General features: G+C 43.3%; 1 protein-coding gene across 1 annotated transcript in view; it reads left to right on the top strand.

Moving 5' to 3' along the window:
• The window catches only part of HS1BP3 (HCLS1 binding protein 3), a 50,754-nt gene that overhangs the window by 8,021 nt on the left and 21,830 nt on the right, over positions 1 to 20,903 (top strand). The window contains exons 3-4 of the mRNA XM_074153484.1: positions 5,873 to 6,080; positions 8,327 to 8,549. Coding sequence (XP_074009585.1) covers positions 5,873 to 6,080; positions 8,327 to 8,549 — 431 coding nt within the window. The remainder of the gene's footprint in view (positions 1 to 5,872; positions 6,081 to 8,326; positions 8,550 to 20,903) is intronic.

Genomic DNA, 20,903 nt, shown 5'->3' with positions numbered 1-20,903 from the left:
TCAAAAAAGCATTTCAGATCTGGCCTGTGGTGGGTCTAAAGAATCCGGAGTTCCTTGTTCCCCAGCCTTAATGAGACTATGCAAAATCAGTATCATAGCCTTTCTAATGGAAATGTTTGTGAAGCATTATCAGAAGAAGAAATTAACTTCTGTGATGACTTTCAGATCTAAATTCTTAGAAACTGGAGGGATTTTTTAATTACAAAAATGTCATTTGTAAAATAGGGCAAATGGGTTATAGAACTGCTTAACTTTGAGGATATATTTGATAATTGAATGAAAACTCAGCTGCCTCTCTTTTAAAGGTCAGGATGCTCTCGCCCTATTGAAAGAGTGAAATTGGTTTTATCTTTGGTACTGCGTCAGAGGTACTGCTGCAAAGGTGGTATTTAATTATTGCCTGTAGATCTGCCATTTTCCGTTAGCAGAAGAAAAGGCTTTGTTTATTTGAAATACATTTCTTCTAGCCACACCTTACCACACTGTTTTAGCAATTAACTTCTCTCTTCCCAGCTTTATTAAAAATCCATGCAGCCTATAGTGCCTTCTCTTTCTGTCTGTGCCCAGTTTAATTGCTTCTTTTTTACAAGTTACTTTTTTTAGTCAAGTTCGTTCTTTTTAAAAGCCGAGCAAATAACTGCTGGTGTTTGACAGGCACAGCATGCTTTTGAGAGGAATTTACTATAGAGCTGTCATCCTCTCGTAAAATGAGGGAGTGTAAGTACGTGGGTGTGTATCCATCTACGTTTTCATCATTACCTGTTTGCATATGTTGGCCTTCTTTCTGTGGGCCTCAAAATCTGTGCATTGGAGTTGCTATTTCCTGGCCATACAGGTGTGTTGTGAAGATAAATTCCTTCACGTTATAACCTTTGTGATGCAAGAGGGGGAAAAAAACCCATCCCTGCTCGGTGTAGCAATAGGTTCAGGAGCCGTTAAGAATTCCTGTTGATTAAAAAGAAATATTAGAGCGCTTGCTCTTCTGCTGGGCAAAACAGGTGGGGAGAACAGCATGTGGTCATGTAATTAAAATCTACATAATGCATACCCACAAGGTCACCAAGCAACATTAATTCTGGTATGGCTTGAGCTGGGAGTTTACGAGGGAAATCTTGGTTTGTGCTCTCTGTGAGAAAGGATGCTTTTGATTCCCGAATCCAAAGCTGGTGGTTGTATAAAGGACGATGCTGCTGTACCTCCATTTTGTGACAGTGTTAAGAAGTGGGCTTTGTAACTTATGGCCACAGTAGCCATAGGTATTTCATGTAATACTACAAAATCAAGAGTGCTCTTCAGTAGTGTGCATTGGCTGGCCAAGAGGCTTGAGTCAGCTCTCTCTGAGGCCTCCATTTCATTGAAATCCTTGTAGTAAATATAAAGCATATGAAAAGAAGTTTGAGGTCAGAAATGGGGCATTAAAAGGAGCCTAGGGAAAGGAGGCATGAAATCCCATTAATACTGAGTGGGATCAAATTCTCCTACGCGCATCTGGGAGTCCCAGGCTCATATCCTACAGGCATTCTGGTGTGCGTACTTTCATGCATGAGGTTCTCCTGAAGAAGGGGGCAAGGCACATGCATGAGATTTGAGGGATTAGCAGCGAACTTCAGGCTTTCACTTTGAACTTCCCAGTAGTTTTCTTAACCTTCTAGCTATGTTTGATCATATTCGACTTATTTGTTCCTGGTGCAAAAACCCATCCCTGTCTTTCTTTCAGTTCTATGTTGGATGTTAATTGTTACAGGCAAATAGGGTCTTGACCTGGCAAATATGCACATGCTTTGTCATATTTGCATGATTAACTCTTTTGAAGTGAAGTAGATTGAGCTTTTGATATTGTGACTTGACAGAACTCCTTGAAGTGCGTGCACTCTGGCTGACATACAGGTGGTGTGGGTTTAGCTCCACAGTACTCACGGAGATGAGGTAGAGGTATGGAGGGGGAGAGGATAATTGCAGGATCAAAACCTAGAGGAATTACAGGCAGCAGAAGAAAAATATTTGAATATTAATCAAATGGGTCTTTGTTTACTTAATAGGAATGGTGAAATGGTTTTTAGAGCAGCTTTTTTTTTTTTTTATCCTGACATTTTGGGCCATAGGATTCATCAGCTCTTGTCAAAGGGTTGTGAGTGTTAACCAGGAAAAGCAAGATTTAATTTTGTTACCTGCTGATATGATTTTCTCCTGGAAAAAATGGCAGAGGACATCAAATTGAAAGGGTCCACAATTGTCACAGCAGAGCAGTGCTTCCTGACTGGAGAGGTGTGAGGATGCTCTGGGCGACGTGTGGGACTCGACCTGAGAAAATACACTCTGTGAGACCTGGCCAGTGCTGTATAAGGCCCCTGCAGTGCCTCTGTGCTGCTGCTTTCAAACAAGGAGAGCCAAATGTGCGCTCACAGCCCAGAAACCCAACCGTATCCTGGGCTGCATCACAAGAAGTGTGGCCAGCAGGTTGAGGGAGGTGATTCTGCCCCTCTACTTTGCTCTGGTGAGACCCCACCTGCAGTACTGTGTCCAGCTCTGGAGCCCCCAGCAAGTTGGAGCAAGTCCAGAGGATGGCCACAAAGATGATTAGAGAGATGGAGCACCTCTTCTGTGAGGAAAGGCTGAGAGAGTTGGGGCTGTTCAGCCTGGAGAAAAGAAGGCTCGGAGGAGACCTTATTGTGGCCTTTCAATATAAAAAGGGGGCTCATAAGAAAAACAGAGAGAGACTTTTTACCAGGGCCTGTAGGGACAGGACAAAGAGCAATGGTTTTAAACTGAAAGATGGTGAATTTAGATCTCACATGTAGAAGAAAGTTTTTACAATGAGGGAGGTGAGACACTGGAACAGGTTGCCCAGGAAAGTTGTGGATGCCCCATCTCTGGAGGTGTTCAAGGCCAGGCTGGATGGAGCTTTGAGCAGCTTGGTCTAGTGGGAGGTGTCCCTGCCCATGGCTTGGACTAGATGATCTTTAAAGGTCCCTTCCAACACAAACTATTCTGTGATTCTAAATGCATCAGCATGAGGCTGTTGGATTCAGCCAGCCTTATTGCTGCATTTCCAGGACAAAACCAAGGTCAAGGTGAACGAAGACAACAAGGAGCCAGCAGCAGCCAGAGTTTGAGACGGAGGGACAGTAGGTGAGGAGCCACAATGGCAGGGGCTTGCTGGGGCCAGCTTTGGTCTTGGGTAAGTGAGGAAAGGCTTGGGCTGGGGGTTTAACATCTTGCCTTTGTGGTAGGTTTTCCCAGCAGAGGGCATCCCCACACCGCTGGAAATGAGCTGGCGTGATGTGCTGCAGGCTTCGGGGTAGCATATTAGTATGCTCTGGGTATAGTGTTATCACACTTTGTATGCTGTGTTGCGTGTGATGGTTGTTGGTGGTGTTCAAAGCCCACGCAGATACACAAAGGCTCAATTAGCAATAGGATCCGAGAGTGTGCGTTTACTTTAGGTTCAATGGTGTAATTAGACATAAATTGAGATTTGTGAATAATTTACAGTTTAATAGAGGAGGAATGAAAATTAAGCGGGGAAAGAAAGAAGTTTGTCTTAGTTCAGCATTACTTTTTGAGTATTTTAAAGCTATTTTGGCATAGTCTTGTTGATTGGCTGCTGTCTTGTGCTTTCAGACATTAATTTGTTATCTATTATTGAAATTAGTTAGATGTTAAACATTTTTCACAAATTAGATTTGATTTTTTTTTTTTCTGGGTGGAGAGTAATATTGTTTATTCTTTTGAAAAAGTACCAGTGAACTCCTCACTGCCCTTACATTTGTTCTTATGCAGTATTTTTGGGAGGCGATGTGGTATCATACCCTGTTCAGAGTGCTAATAGGACCTAGCAAACTAGAAAGGTACAACAATTCAGAAATTCCAGAATTTCCTTCCTCTCTCTTTTTGATATATCTTTCAAAGGGAGGATTGTCTTATTCTGGGAACATCTCTTTATTGCCATCACCTTAGCGCTTGGCTGCTGAATTGCATATCAGATCCTGCATGCAGAGCACAGTGTTGCTCACACTTACCTGTATTGTTTACAGGAGATAAGTCTAAAATTCTTGTTTTTCATTTCCCTGTCAACTCAGATTTGGGTTTGTGCTTCAGATCTTTTCTATAAAGCTGCTTGCCTTTTGTGGCTGGACACTGAACCTGTAGTGAACATTGTACAGCTGAAATGCAAATATTTTTCAAATCAGCTGGCTTGGTTGATAATTACTGTAAAAGGCAGGGAGGCATGAAAGCTAAGGTGGTTATTGCTCTTTATGCCTACATCTAATTTAGTAAACTAGTTGAAGTGTGTTGATTAATGTCAGGACCTGTTCTCTGGCCTGGAGGGCAGTTCAGCACAGTCTGGCTATGTCCGTAGTATGAAACTTTCTTACCATCTGCAGTAGGCATCAGTACCCAAACTGGCTACGGCATGGTCTCTGCACCAGGCTGAATCTTGGGCTGAAAAATTATATGGGAGGAGTGCTAGATGCCCAGAGTCAAAACTGTGCCAGACATTGTCAGGTTCAGTAGACAATATAAGGTTCCTAACAGACACTCTCAGGTTCCAGTAACTGGGAATATGCCCTCATACTGTTTATTTTGCTAGTATAGATGCAATTTATGGATTCTGGGTTAATCTATAATTTGTTCGCCTTCTACTTCTGTGCTTTTTGTTGGGTTGACTTTCTTTTATCACTGCGTTGGTGGAAGAAGTTTGCCACCTTTCATCCTAAGATGTAGGGATGGTGCTTGAGTCTCTCCATCTTTTATGTTGCAATATTAATTAGGATTCACACCATTACAGCTCAGCAACACATGTTACAGGAGGATAAGAGCTGGACCGTGTTAGAGGATCTGTCCTGTACACAATCCACTAGCACTAGTTTTTTGGATTTTTTTTTTAAATCTAACTCTGTATTCATTGAAACACATTCATAGATAATGGGGCCATGGAGGGCCATGACGAGTGTATTTTCTGTATAATACCACTGTCACAGAGCATGACAGCCACTGTAACATCACTTAGAGATAGTGTTTTATTTGTATGTGGGTTTTGTGTGTTGTTTTTGTAAGGTACTGAATTCCAAACTTAATATTGCATAGAAGTCACACCATTTCTAACCAGCATTCCTGTGGTTATTGCTTTCCTTTTAATATCTTGGGCCGTATTTCTCCTCAGGCTTCCTGTCTTTGTCTGCAGAAGGAATGACTCCATTCACTGTTGGCATCTTCTCCCTCTATGAGAACCTGTAGGCCATGGCCAAGTTGTTGGTTTTTATTTTCTCATGAATAAACTGAATAGTCAGGGGTCAGCTGAGGTCTTTGCCCCTCGGTTTCTGTCCTTAGGTGCCCTGTGGGGCAGCAAACCTGCCAATGTTTTAGGCCTTAACAGCCAGAAGGGCACTGAAGCCCATAAGGGCTGAGAAATGGGTCTTCTGGCTCAATAGTGAAAAGATTCAGGCTGCTTTCTCCATCAGATACCTACCTGCTGGGCTTCTCTTCCCTCCTGTCTCTCAGGGCTGGGCATTGTATGGCTCATTTTTAGTGGACAAGGATTTTTGCTGTCAGAGAAAAGTATCTGGAGCAGTGGCCTTCCCAGTATTTCATTAGTTGATGAGTCAGACGAATGGACGCTGGGTATCTGGCAATGAACTTCAATTCCATGAGGGAGTGGATTTTAATAACAGAATTAGAAGACCAGCAACAATGCTTGGGGATTCACCGTGTAGATAACAGGCTTTTACTAGGCTATATGTAAAGCTCCTTAGTAATACATGTTTTTCCACTTCAGTTTCCAGGGTTAATGTTTCACCGCGCTTAAACTGCTGTTTTGCTGCTCATGTCTCCCCTGTAAAGAAACTTACCCAGGCAGCGTGTTTTGTTGCAGGTTTCCAAGAAGTACAGCGAGATAGAGGAGCTCTACCAGAGGCTGTCGGCACGATATCCACAGGTTTCTCTTCCACTCTTGCCTAGAAAAGTTCTCTTTGTGGGGGAATCTGACATCTGTGAACGAAGAGCTATGTTCAATGACATCATGAAATTCATCTCAAAAGATGAGGATCTAGCAACGAGTCCTGAGTTACTGGAATTTTTAGGTAACGAAAAGATGTGAGTGTCCCCTCTCCCATGAATGTGCTTGATAAAAGCTTTATTGAGTTCTTGACTCAGGTAATCAGAAACTAGAGAATGCCAGAATAAAGGCTGTCACTGAAAATATTCTCTTGTGCATCTACAGTGTTGCATAGTCATGTTTGCTAGTGTTTTCTCCTCTTCTCAGTGAACACAGGCCTCATTCAGAACTGTTGATACCACAATGCTTGCTTTGAAGGAATCTGTCCCACTCTGATTTCCCTTAGGCGTATACCTAAGCTGTGATTCAGAACACCTAAGTTTAGAAGGCTAAATAATCATAGTCTGGTTTTCATTCCTCATAAAATGGTTAGGCCTTGCTGAAGAGGGTCCTAAGACAAATTATTGAACCTTAGAAACATATGAATAAAAGGCAGCTGCTTTATTAGTTAAACCCATTCTCTGGCCTCTTTTTTTTTTTTTTTTTATTTTAAATTTTCCTTTAGCTTCACGTCCAGCTCTTATTGCCTCTTCCAGCGATTCCTATAGTTCCTTTCTTGTGTTCCTTGGGCATAGCAGGGAGTCATCCAATGAATGGAACAGACGGGCTCCCTGCTCTTAATTCATCTGAGAGCTGCTGAGCAGGGAATGCTCTAGCCTGGTGGTGTGGGGGATTCTCAGTGTAGTCTTAGTTTTAGGGAACTGAAGTTGCAAGGTGCTAGCAAGTCACCACATGTGAACAGCCGATTTTGCAAAAGCGTCAAGTGCGGCCAGATTAGAAGTTCTGTGAGACTGGCAGCTTCCCGAAGTGGGGCAAAATTCCATAATATTTGGCAAAATTCTGTTGTTAATAAGGTTTTGGATTTTTTTTTTTTTCTTTTTTCCCTGGCAGTATTCTCATGAAAGTAGACCCCTTCCACAGAGAATTCAGAATTCATGTTCATTAACATTTGCATGCTGATTAACCTAGCCATAGTGCACACGTCTACACCTCAATTAGTCTGGACTGTCTTTACCCTGGGGACAGATTGGGTGCAAGTAATGTGACCTGTTCATTGAAATCTGCCTTAGAATCCTATAAGTCTCACCCTACCAAACCAGGTGGAATTCAGTACGTACACTGCAGATCCTCAAACTAGTTGTGTGCACTTCCCTTACAGGTGCTGGAAACGCAGCCGATATATTCAGGGGTGTTCAAGGAGAATCAACATGGTAAAACACAGATGACACTGCGGATCAGATACGCAGCATCGTAACATCCGCTGCCTACCCTGACCAGCACTCTCTTGCCTATAAGAGGAGCATAAGACCACTTGCTTGGTGTAGACATCCACATTTAGTCAATGAAGTCTGCCCTGGGTGATTTGGCAGACACAAGCATGAAAAGCTGGGTGAGATGAGTCTCCCGTGCCTTGTTACTTTAACAGTCAAAAGGATGAAACCATGAATTTTATCCATCATGGTTTTCACTAGCCTATTTTTAGCTAGTCTCAGTACTGTAAATTGCTTTCCTGAACATCCAGAGACTCCACAGCAAGGAATAGTCCTCTCCTCATTCTCCTGGGTTTGCATATAACAAGTATGGTGAGAAGAATTGGTCAAAGCGCATGTTTCAGTTTGCTGAATTTACTTATTTGGATGGATCTTGCATACTGAATGGAGTTAGAAGTTCAGGCTTCATTTCTGAGTATAAATTGAAGAGCTTCTGTGAAAACTTTTTGATGCTGTCCAATGCTCTAATTTTAGCCCAAATGAATTAAATGAGTAACAAAAAGTAGACTTTATCTCAGCTAGCTATGTGAAAGTTAGCTACCTATATCTAAGCAGAGTATTTATGACCTCTTTGTAGCCAGTGGAGAGAAATAGGCACTTCGGAGGGAAACTCCTTTTCAGGCAACTTTATTTGGACGGGATGAATCACCCTGTGGAAATTCTATTGTTTCTATTGACTATAGAAGGAACATAAATAAGCAGATTAGACATGCACTGCTATATCTCAGATAAAGTTCATTTCCTCTGTCTTTCTCTACTTAACTACTTTAAATCAGTAAACAGATCAGACATATAATCACACAAAATCACAGAATCTTCATGGTTGGAATGACAAATAAGTGGATAGAAGGGACAGTCAAGAATGTTAAGAGAGTTTCACAAAAGCTGATCATGTCCTTTATTCCCCAAACAAAACCATCAGGAACAGGTGCAAGGTATTAAATAAAGCATAGTTGTTATCCCGTGTACTCAGTTTTGCATCTGTTACTGTATTTTGCAGGAACAAAATCTACTAGTGCCATTGACTTCAAGGGTAAAAACATTCCTGATGACAAGGAGAAAGAAGATGAAGAAAATGAAGTGTTGGATTTTTTCAAAGAGGAGAAGACACCTGACTTAATCTCACAGCTTTCATCAGTGGAAAATGCCAAAAAAGGGGAGAAAAAAGAAGAGGAAGAGGAGGAAGAAGAGGAAGAAGTTTTAGACCCTCTTGGTATAATCAGGTATGGCTGGTAGTGCCTTTGTTATTTAGTTTTTTGACTAGTTTTCTAAACAAATAAGGCTGTTCTATGTCACTGTCCCCTCATCCCAACATTTTATAACATCAACCACTTTCAGCTGAATTTCACAGAGGAGGAGAGGTGCCTCGGTAGAGGGAAGAGACTTTGTAGGGCCCCTTTAGTGCATTCCTCAGGAAATTTGAAATTTGGGAAAATTGTGAATGCCTTGATAACAGTCTCAGCTACATTAGGGCACTTCACTGGACACTGCAGGGTCCCACCACAAAATATAAAGCCACCAGTGCCCACTGGATTTGCTGCTCTGCAGTACACTGGTGTTTACAGTGTCTAGAACTGCTTCTGAGCTCACTTGTGTCTACAGGAAGGTAAAGTTATAGCAGCGTGAAGACCAGAAGAGCCAACATTTCAATCACATTGTTCACAAATAGGCTTTTCTTTCCTTCTTCCCTTATCTGAAGGTGTCACTTGGTAAATGCTGCTAAGGCATAAGCAATTACAGCTTAAGAAACAGTAACTCAATCAAAGCTTGCTGATGTTAGTGTCCAGCTTTGCTTACCTGTCCAGTAATTTTCAGAGACTTATTTTCTTCACCTCAAGATGGAATTTCTTACTTAATTCCCAAAAATATTTCTAAGTGCTGAGGCCTGAAAGCAAATTTAGTTTCTCAGGGGCTGGAATCATGAGCAGTGGCTACTTTTTTAGGGTGTCTTAGGCTTTAGATGCCCAAGCAGAAAAGGCTTAGCTGTTCCTGATCTTCGGTAAGCACTGACCAATTCAACTGAATTGTTTCAGCCACCCACAGTCACCAGCCACTACTGAATGTTCCTTGTCGTGGACCCAGACAGTGCTTTCAAAACACTTCTTCATGGCAATAGGCACTAACTGATAGTAACAAGCCAGAGCCCTCTCTCGGTGTTTCCCAATTACCCTGAATCATTTCCAAGGGGATCATTCACTCCAGGCTCTAAGCTGGAGTCTCCCACACTAAGATGGGTCAACTACAATGACTAATACTGGAAGCGCTGTTTGGACTTTGCTCCTACTGTTATAATCATATGTAATTATTGATGTGCAGATATCATCCTTTTTACTTGAAGTATTTAATCCTTTACATATAACCAAAAAACTTTAAATATTATTCTTTTGACAAAGCAAGTGCTTAATTACTCAGTATCAAAATTATTCTTTTGTTGAAGAAGAGTTTAAAAAAGTTAAATAACTATTTACAACGAGAAGTTAGATAAAGCAGTACTTCCCACAAAATGGTCCTTAGTTGGTAAGTTTACAAAAGAAGCTATCCTTTTTTGGATAGGAAAATGATCTATTGGGTTAGCAAATGCAATGTTTTATTTTCCAACTTAAAACAAGTATAAGCTGTAAAGAACTTGCTGTGCCAAAACAAGCAAGAAGTTTGCTTTTCTGTTCTGCTCAGTTTGACATAGCATTTGAAAGTCTTGATTATTTTGGTCTTTTAATGCATTGAAGGATGACAAGATCTGGTATTTAATCCTCATTTAGTTTATTGCTTCCATTCCTTTCGAGAACAGAATTCTTACTGAATCAGAATAACTTCATTTCTATCAGAAGTATGGTCTTTACTGGTACAGGGCCGCGGCATGACATTATGCAGTCAGATGTTTTTCACTCTAAACCAGTGGTTGGCTATCTATAAAAAAAAAAAATCCATATGTATTTGTTATTCTTTTTCTAAATCTCACCTGCGCAGTGGTGAGGCAGAAACCTGAAAGTGGAAATGAGAATCCTGAATTTGATTTCATGTTGTCTCTATTCTCCTGTAACTCACCCTTGCTTCCATGGAAGATGTTTTCCATTCACATCAATGGGGATCAGACATAAGCATCGTATCCCAGCTTTATGCCATCTAGTTATGGGTGCCTAGGTAAGAGGCCAAAGGCAGGAGCTGAGCTGTCAGTGGATGGGCATTTCTTGCGTGACCATTTTAGGGTGTCTGACAAAATGTTAGGTGCTTACATGCTTTAAAGAGGGAGCTTACAGGCCTCAGTGTTTTAGGACTTTAGTCGTGCTTGAAGTTATTTTGGTATGGGGATGAATAAAAAAGGTGATGCAGACTGGATAAATATATTTAGTAGTAAACTGCTCCCTAATGAATAATAAATTCAGGTTAAAAAAATGAAATTCCACAGTGCTTTGGCCGTTGAAAAACCTTTGAAAAGATGTAAAGTCAGCACTGAAACAAGCCAGTCCATTCCAAGCAGTATCGGTGGCCAGGGTGCTTTGAGCAGCAGAGCTCTGACCTAAATTGAATCATGTGTTTGGCATAATCTTACAGGTTTTTTTTTCTTTCTGGATGAGGATGAAACTGCTCCAGTAGCACAGGCCTCCATATGTTGTCAGCACGCTTCATTTGGTAACAACTTTTCCTCCTGGGCCAGAAGGCTGTGACTTGGATTTGGCCCAGCACTGCTGCTGTGCTGCTGAACCACCAGATATCCAGTTAAATGTACTGGCCTTAGGGGTAAAATGCTAAACTAGGGTCTTTTTTCTGGTTTTGTATTGCTGGTGATCATCCAGGTGGAAGCTCATAATGGTCTGGTTCCTTTTGCCTGGAGCAGACATCCCAGTTGTGCTGATTCTCTTCCTCGCATTCAAGGCTGAGATGCTCTTTGATGTCTGCTGGGCAGCTCACTTGCCAATTCTGCTCTTCGGCTTTTGTGGGTGTAATAATGTTCTACAAACTTTGTGTTATATGATTCTTATGCCCAAAAGCTTTCTTTCTGCGTTAGCAGGGTGATCTTGGCCATTTCTGGGATTCTTAGCAACATAAAGACTGTTTTCATGTCCAAATCAGGGATATCTCAAAAACCATAATATATATTTCCAATGAAGTTTTCAGCTTTTAATACCCGTCCTCCTTTTTTTTTCTTCTTTTTTTTTTTTTTTCCCGAGGCCTATTTCTTCTAGAATAAGAGGTACTCGAAATGAGGTTACATTTGTGGAGTGCATTGTTGATATCTGTTTGAAATATGTTTTCGAGGGATTTATCTTCTCCTCTTTTCCCACTGCCCTTCTTGATAGTTTGGGATATTGTTACTTCAGTGTATTGTCACCAGTTACTCTGCAAGTTTTCTTGGACATTTGTAGAAGACTTTTAATCTTTGGACAGAACGTACAGGTCCTGTACAAACAAGCACTCCTAATACTCAGTAAAAGGGTCCTTTGACATCAGCTGTGTAGCAGGGAATGAATGAGCGTACTCAGTTCTGTAGCACTGGTGCATTTCTAGCTCTATTTCATTTGTCTTGGCAGTGTAAGTGTACAGTGACTTTTAAGTCACAAGGCTTTCATAGCCAAACTGGTTTTTTTAAAGTTAGCATCTTTTTTTTTTTCCTTTTTTTTTTTCTTTTTTTTTTCTGGTAAGCCATGATCAATCAAATACCTCTTTGTTAAAATGTTTTAATTCCTTTCTAAGTGGGAAATCAGGTATGTATTTTATTCCGTATTGTAGGGACAATATGAGGTACATTGATTTATCTTTGTCTCTATTGTTCTCTTTAAAGTGAGTGCAATACCACTACTTTACCACTCTTCTCTAAATGCATCTATCTCAACATTTGCAGAATCCTATGTTTAAGTTCTCAGTAGGCTACCATGGTGCTTTGACAATATACCTGGGTTTTTAGAGGTGCGGTACCTTTTAACACTGCTGCCTTTTAAAGGATTTTCCTGGTACATTACAAAATATTACTGTGGTGGCTAGTCACAACCGCAGGGGTTTCTCCAACTGCAATGCCTTCAGGAATGAAAGAATCAAGAATACTAGACCTGAAAGAGGCTAATCCTGTGAAGGGAAGGGCATGGAAAACAGCCACGAGATAAAGGAGCTCCTCACCCGCAGCTGGGATATTCCTGGTGGTACTGTTGAAAATTCTGCAATGGAAAAAAGGTGTAATTTACCAGTGGTTTGAGAACAGATTTGCATGGAGTAAAGAGAGACGTGTGAGGCAGGAATCTTGAGCAGCATCGATGCTAGTCAGCTCAGCCGTGCAAGGGCATGTTGGCTGGGGCTCACTGGGCAGTATCTGATCCTGTGTCTACCGTTACATCCCCCTGTCCTCCAGATCACGTTTGCTATGTCCAGAATGCCCACTGGAAAACGCTGCTGGCCTGTGCTTCCTCCTGGCCAGTGATTAGGGTGGTTTAGTAGGAGGCAAATTGTCCCATGCCAGGGGAGCACCAGGTACTGTCCTAATGGCTGAATTGTTGAGCTGAGCTCCTGTGCTCAGGCCCAGGGTGTGAAGGAGTTGCTAAAAAAAATAGCGTGGCCCTGAGCTCCTCTGCCCGCAGGGGTTAGCTTTTTGCCTGCTACCATGTTTGCTCCCAGTCTGCCCTCAGGGCTCCTTAGGGTTTGCTTTTTGTAGGGAATTCAGGCAACTGGTTGTGGATTTTTTTACTTACCTGATCCAAGCAGGATCGAGTTAGACATTTCTGGCTCTGAATCTTAAAACGATTTAAAAAAATTACATTGCATTAACTGAATTGGGTTTTGTCTTCTCCCTTTCTGGATGAACTATGAAGTTGTATTGTTTGTAGGCTGAAGTCAAGAGCTCTAGTGTCTTTCTCCTCTCACTTTGTAGTTAAAACAACTGAATTTAGTACTTCTATTCAGTTTACTCCAATAAACCTGAGACAGCAGCTGCTTAAAATGGCTCAGAACCAGCTCCTCTGAACAAAGCAGCAACAATTTTGCGAAAAGAGTGTGACTGCTTCAGGGGTTAAAGCATTGCAGCAGCCCTATGCATGCGTTTCTTCAGCTGCAATTAACTTCTGAGGTAATACTTGCTCACCAGCTTGCGAGAACCCACCTTTTCCTTTGCTTTCCTTTCCTGCCTCCATGAACTCTCCACAGCCCTTGAAGGTTCCCTCCCTTCCGTCCTTTTTCCTTTGCCTCTCTAAATCTTTCAGTGACAGCATATCTGCCCTCAGCCCTGGGTTTTTCCTGGCACACTGCACAGAGCGCAGAGGTGGGTATTCCCCAGGCAAGAGCTCTTCTGTCTCCTTGTGGGTCCTGTAGAATTCCTGTCTCCACTCTCTCCCTCTGCTATTGTTTCAGCGGATTTCCCCTCGTGGCTTCTCCTTATCCAAATTTGTGCCTTCCCAGAGGAATAAAGGCACATGGGTAGGTGGGAGCTTTTCATCTGTTGTGTTTAAATGCAGATGCAGCTAACTCCTGACAATAGTTGGGAAGGGATGGGGCTGGTGAGGGCTGACCTTTTGGGGGCCTTCTGCCAAAAGTTTTTAAAAGCCTTGTAGCTAGTTGCTGCTGGGGTCAAACTCAGCCACCCCTGGAGCCAGAGGTTTGCTGTTCGTGGATTTAGTTGGTAGGGAGATTATTAAAGGACTTGGGACCTTTTCTGGCTGCAGATGAAATAGGCGATGGCTTTGAGCAATAGATTGGCAGAGAAGGAGCAGCAAGGCAGCCAGCCTTGGCCTTGCCAGAGCCCCGCAGAGCCAGGCTAGCTGCAGGAGGAGGTGGGTTGGCACACAAGCCAGCAGTTGTTTCTGGATTGCATCCTAAACCCTCATGTCCTCCAGCCCCTAATGGCAGCCAAGCTAGAGCTCCTGAGCTGTTCATCCCAGTGCTTCCCTTCCTTTCCTTTTTTTTTTCCTGTTGTGGCAGAAGAGCATAGGATAGCCTCAGCCTTTTGTCTTTGGGGGAGAAATGAGTGGCAACGTTTGGTCTTGCTGCCTCTGGCAGAAACCTTGGGCTGCTGAGAATGGCTGACGAGGAGGCAGAAATCAGCTTAAGGGGAGTCCTGCATTTAGCATCTTTCCAAGGGTTTTATTGATGGAGTGCCCAGAGCTGTAATAGGTGAGGGCATAATGCTTGCCAGTGGATTTTCACCTCTAAGGAAGAGAATTTCTGCAGGCTGGAGCAGTGTCATGGCACAGTTGCCATCTTCTGGACAGTTGGTCTGGAGCAAACTTGTCAAAATTTGTGTTCAGCTGCTGTGCCTTCTGGTCCTTGGTTGGCAGGGTTGTACTCCTGCCACTGCTCAGGATGCTACTCCTCAGGCATCCTCCTGCTTCTCAGGCACTCATAAATTCACAATTGCCTTTCCATCTAGCCTGGTACGTGCATGACTTCCCCTCTGAATCCAGCAGGATTCATACACAGCAGTAGAAACACTTGTTTGTCTACAACAAGCTGAGAGGGAGTGAAGGTGTCAAAACATCAAAGAAGAGAGAAGATACAGGTTATTTTTTATTTAATGAAATTCAGATAGTTAAAACAATGAACAAGAAAAGAAAGAGTGAGCCTTGTTTTCCTAGCAGTTTGTGTATCTCTGCTCACAGCTGTGAAGCCTTCAGACATTTAAACAGGCAGATCTTTATTTTCTGTCAGTTGTTGAGTCACAAGCTTAGGTTGCAAGGCATGCTCGACCGTCACTTTGCCAAGTGACAGAAGTATTTGTCGCAATTCCAGTCCAGCTGCTGTCAGATTGGCGACTTGCAAAATCCCAGTAAACAACCCTGAAACATTGGTCTTCTACTGAAACATTTCTGACAGTTGAAATTTTTCTGAAAACCAAGGGTATTGTCTGGTGTAGTGTTCTTCCCCATTAAAGAGATGAAAAAGAAGAAGAGGCAGCAAACAGTGTGTGTTACTCATCCAGTTAAAGGATAAACTTTTCATTGTCTGCTCTCAACCCTTTTTAGGGTCAACCTTGTAGCCCTCCTTGGAGATGTTTTAACTGAGTGGCTAGGGAATAAAGCAGGATGGCAGGGATGCTCTCCTTGTAGGAATTCAGTCTCTCCAGTTTGTCTGTACTGAACTTTTTTTATGTTTATAGGTGCTTTACGAGTGTTGTTTTCCCATGCAATGGGCTTTCCTTCCTCTTCTGCCTCCAATCCCATCTTCTGAGCACAGCTTCCCACGTTTCTTTCCCAAATCTTGCTGTCCCGTCCCCCCCCCGATGGAAGGTTGAGGGCGTTTGAAAGAAAACAATGGAAAATGAAGCCATGTTTAGCTATTGAATCTCACCATTTTGGAAGAAGTTTTCCTTGGGAGAGCTCTACCAAGGCCTGGGTGGAACTGAGTGGTGGAACTGAGAACCTTTTCTAGCTGTACTTTCCAACCAAAGGAATCGAGTTGGGTGTCTGAAGGATTCAGCCCTTTTCTCTCACTGCTCTTCTGTGGTAGTGCTCACTGGATGTAAGTGCGCTCAGGAAAACTGAGACTTTCTGATACTCCTGGGCTTGTAGTTGGCATATGTTATAAACATAAGCACTCCTTCAGGAAAGCATATTTGACAGGTGAATGCAAAAACCTTCCTGCTATGTCTGCTTCTGGCAATCAGAAAGAACTGTACCTTGGGATCAGAGCTAAGGCACTTGGACTGTCGGAGAGGCTTGGCGAGGAGCTGGATGCATAACTTATAGATCTAAAGTTGGCTGCTCTGTGTTTTCTTTTATTCTGGAAATAGTCACTTCCCTGACCTAAGGAAGACTTGTGAGAGTCCTCCCCTGTGCCAGCATTGTCCTTATCTGCATTCATATTTCCTGGTCTAGTGTTGGATTTTTGGCCTCTTAAAATTATGCAGTCATTATTTCCTCAGGTTTTATGTTGCATGTTGAAGCAATTGCCTTGGTTAAACTTCAGCGATGAGTTTCTGTCATGTCTGGCTTGAGTGATTCCAGTACATACACAGCTGGAACACGAGGATCCTTTGGGAGGGAGTTTAAGTAATTATTTTAATATGCTTCATTTTCTTTCTGATTAGAACACTGAATATACTTTAATGGGTTTTATAAATAGTAAATCTGTGTTTATACCATCATCCTAAACCCCAAGGACTGCGAATAACTCCATAGTCTGTGTAGTGTTATAGCTGTGTATGCCATCCAGCAGTGTTTTCAAGCAGAACACAAATGTAACTGCATCTGGGGTAAAATGCAGCAAGGGCTTAATAGCTTAGTGCAATCTCATTGCAGTATCAGACAGTAAGTGAAGAACACGTAATTCCCCTGGAAACGTAGGGGGAATTGCACTGATGTCAATGTAAATACCCGGCTTGTACTTTGACCTGCTCGCTAAAGTAGATATGCCTGCTTTTAAGAAAGTTGTCACGGGTTTTTTAATGGACCTGGTTCATTGTTTACAATGTTTTAAAGCAATAAGACTTACCACACGCTTTTCTGTGTATAGAAGAACTGTAGAACCAAGTAATGCCAGGGACCTAGAATGAAATGCCAATGCCACTAGCTGGCACCAGCTTTCAAATAATTCCCATAGTCCTCTGAGTGAACTCTCAGCTTTTTATTTTCCCATTCTCTTTAACAGCAACACGTGGTCATCTGTAGCAGCGCAGAACTAAACAGTGACGAGGGCGTGCAGAAGCTGCCGTGAGCCATTCTGCAGGCATATTAAGCAGGTCCTTGCTTAACTCAGACAGATTCGTAGGAGGCAGGAGATCCTTTAGAAGGGGTACAGGATAAATTTACAACTATACAGAATCAAAAATGTCTTTTTTTTTTTTCACTTCTGCTTTGGAAGGGGATTGAACATGATGTAATTGGGCAGATTTAAACATGTTTTGTTTCATGGACTTTACAATAATAGGATGACTCAAGTCCTTAATTAGAATAAAAAAGCATTACCTCATTGATTAGCCTGCTCCTTTCACCAAGGCACGGGAAATCTTTAATCAGCAGGCCCGGGGAACTGCTTGTAGATGAGGCAGACTGCTAATGAGGGATGGATTCAGAGCTGCCCTGTTGTTTTTCTCTTCACCAAGTATAACAGAATTGTTTGCTGTAGAAGAAGCTGTCTGTGGGCTGAATGTGTGCTCAGTTTAAATTGAGATGGGAGACTTGCTTTGCCTTTCATCTGATGCTGTCAAGTTCCTTACTCAGCCGACTTAATAAAACCATTGTTCCCTTTTCCCCATGGACCTGCTGCAGAAGTTTCTGTCTTGGTTTCAAAGGATCAAAGAACTGGCTTTTGGTAAACCATTTTGGGAAGCAATCTGTAAAACCTTGCCAAAAATGCATGAATTAGACATTGTAACTTCGGGCTGGTACTAATTAACACACCTGGGGATCACTTCCTCTTGCTACTACCCCTTGCAGCAGTCGGCCAGATCTGGAATCATCTGAAGTGCCAGCGAAAGGAGAGTGTCCTTAAGGGCTGACACATCTGGGACTCGGCAGCTCTTCATTCTGTGCTTGAATTTCTCAGGTCTCATCTTGGGTACAGTACTGAAAAGTTAGATCTCTCCATTATCCCTTTGGTAAAAGGAATAAAACTGATTTCATAGATCCGCCTGGGGAAAAGTTTCCCTTTGCACAGAAATGTGGCATTCAGATTGTTGTTAATGGCAATTGTCCTTAAAGTGAAAGAAACGCTTTCTATTACCTTCCATAAATTTGGGATAAGACTCAAAACCCTTCTTTCCATATTGCCTGAGATGCCCAGTCATGTCCAGATTGTATGGGGTAGTAAGATTCATCATCACAGTGAAATTCGCAGCTGTGGTAGGGTGATTTGACTGTGGCTAAACTAGTAAATAAAAGCAGAGAGGAACTGGAGCCTTGCTCTGTGCCAACTAGGATGAAGTAGCTCCTGTCCAACAGCTAAATCCTTCCGCTCCCCAGAGCAAACTGACCACGTCCAAAACAGGAAGGTCCCTGAGCTTGTACTGATCCCTAAACTATGTCCAGGCATCATTTGGGAAAGCAATAATTAGCTGGGGACAAATTCATGCCAGGAAGCGTGCTAAAAACTCACAAGGCAGACATTGTGTGCCGTTATCTCAGCCCAGGCCCTGACCACATTTATTTGCTAGTATAGATGTTGGCACTTCTTTGTCAACAGGATGGCCTGAAGAAGGCACACACTTAGGAGTCAGAACTGGAGCCGCTGGGGTCCTGTAACGAGGGTTTTCTTGGTGCAGGCAGTGCAGGTGTATGTCTGGCATGTAAGGACACTGTGAGCGTAAAACACCAAGGACACTTTGCAGCAAGTATGTAGCTGGCTGCTGTGACTCTGTCAGCTGGCACTCCTTTGGGTGATGGTGGGTAGAGCTCAGGAGGTGGCCCAGGACTGGACGTGTGCAGCCAGCCTGTTTTGGAGTATAACAGAGTTCAGCCCTGTGGGTGTGAGCCATGGTGTGTCACTTGGCTAGGAAAAGGTCTTGGATTTTTGCTAGCGTAGGCTATTCTCTGAGGTCTGCTCTCTGAACCATGATTTTCTGTAATAACTGCTACTTATTTGGCACGATACACAAACTGGTCAGAGTGACTTGGATGGAAGATTTCCAAGCTTCTCTCTGCCTTGCTTTATTGCTTTTTGTCTGTAATAGCATCCAAGGCGTTCTTGAAGGCATCATTAAACACAAAACACTGTGTCATGCCCTCAAAACCACCTTACAACATTATCTAGACCCGTTTGCTAAAGACATCTCATTTTTCATCTGTGTGATGGGTTATTTGCCAGCGTAGGCTGTAGCTGTGTATAACAGTCTTGTCCTGAAAACTTGTTCCCAAGTCATCCGTCTTTCTCATCTTGGCTATGAGTGACAGAGCCACGGCCCCAACTGTTCCTGTAATATGAAAAAAAGCAAATGCGTTCTTAAGAGGCTCCTGAGGGCTAACCCTCACTTCCTCCCTCGGGGGCTGTAACAGCAAACCCTGACCTCACTGGAGTTGTTTGTATTTGTTCAGTGGTGCTGCCAAGAGACAAGGGCAGTGCCACACAATGCAGGATGCTCAAACGGGAAGCAGAAGCGTGTGGTCCAGAGCCGCCAGCCAAGGTCTCAGGGGAATTTGTTTCAATTCTTCATTTCAAAGACATCCTGTTTAGGCTGCAGGCAGCTCACTTCTGGTTTTCAGGACCACGTTTCATTCCCAATCTGTAAAAGAAGAGTGCTGTCGTGCCCTGCCACATAGAGGTGAAGAGAGAGTGAAATCTGAGAGGTTGTGAGGTGTGGGGGGGGGCTATTCAAACGTTGCAATCTGTTGGCAATAAGCATTGTTTTAGTTGCCCTTGGGAGGTGGTGGGAGATGTAACCCAGCCTGTCGTATCCCTGACTCTCATGGAGGAACTTGCTCGGTCTGCCAGTCGTGTGCCAGCTGTTGGCAGCACAGCACCATTGCCCACTGGAGGGGAGCCATCCTGCTGCTGTTGTGCACTACAAAACGGATGCTGCGGATGGATATTATGAAAGATGCCAAGGTATCCTTAAACCCTACAGACAAATGGACAACATGGCAAAGGACAGTCGCCTTTCTGCTCTCTGCTTATCTGTTCTTCCTGGGAGGGGCTGGCACCCAGGACCCCTTGCAGGGACCGTTTCCAGAAGGTGACATGGAGAAGACATCAAGTTTGTCTCTGTACACAGAACTCTGGCAGTATCTCATCAAACCTTGCACCTTCAGACACCACCACGTGCCTTTGTTCTGTGCCTAAAGCCCATCATAAGTGCCTTCTGTTTCAGACTGTGACTTTGCAGAGCTCTGGCACAACCCTCACATTCTTTCAAGCACTTTGAACTGAAAATTGGATGCAGAATAAATAATGATTCCAGGATACCACACAGAGCAAGGGAAGACCAAGGCCATGTGTTGTACAGTATGGATACAGTCCTGCCCCAGCCCTCTTGTTCAGCAGGGCAGGGGTGTTGTGCTGCCTCCTGTGCTCATGGCACCTCTGCTGTGGAATTCTGCCAGCCGTGGGAAGGTGGGCAGCCTCAAACCGCTTACCTTCCTTGGAGGGACCACAGGCAGGTACCGGTGTCCTCCCTTAGGGTTGCAAAGGAAGATGAACAGAGACTGGAGCGAGGCCAGGAGCTGCAGATGGGAGCTGGGAGGGCAGCACGGGGGTGCTCAGTGAGGGCACAAGGCAGGCCCATGAATCAGCACCTGGCATTTTGGCTGGGTTTGATGTACTATATGTTTACAACCACACTGATCCTGTGGTGTTGGTTCTCTGTCCTAGCCATGTGGCATGTGAAAGGTCTGCTGTAGCATTTCTCCTTACGGATCCAGGTCCTGAAATGTCCAGGGTCTGTGTTTTCTGTCTGAAGTCGTCATTCTTTCCTCAAACTTTGCCACAGCCACTGTAACACTAGGGAGTAGAAGCTTAAAACATGGTGCAGTTATTTGCAATTGCTACTCCCCTGCTGTCATCGGCATCATTTCGTCACTTTTCCGCTAGTCCCTCCCACTGACACAGATTAGTGATCTAATTTCTGCTCCCCCTGTGTATTCAACAAAAGATCCCCTCTACCAAACCTCAGTTAATTTCTCACATCTCTCCAACTTACTAGATGGCTTAATTTCATCAGATTCTCCACT

Source organism: Numenius arquata, chromosome 9, assembly GCF_964106895.1.
Source record: "Numenius arquata chromosome 9, bNumArq3.hap1.1, whole genome shotgun sequence".
NCBI classification, from domain to species: domain Eukaryota; kingdom Metazoa; phylum Chordata; class Aves; order Charadriiformes; family Scolopacidae; genus Numenius; species Numenius arquata.
Note: the sequence above shows the minus strand (reverse complement) of the source record. Positions and strands in the feature narration are given on the sequence as shown.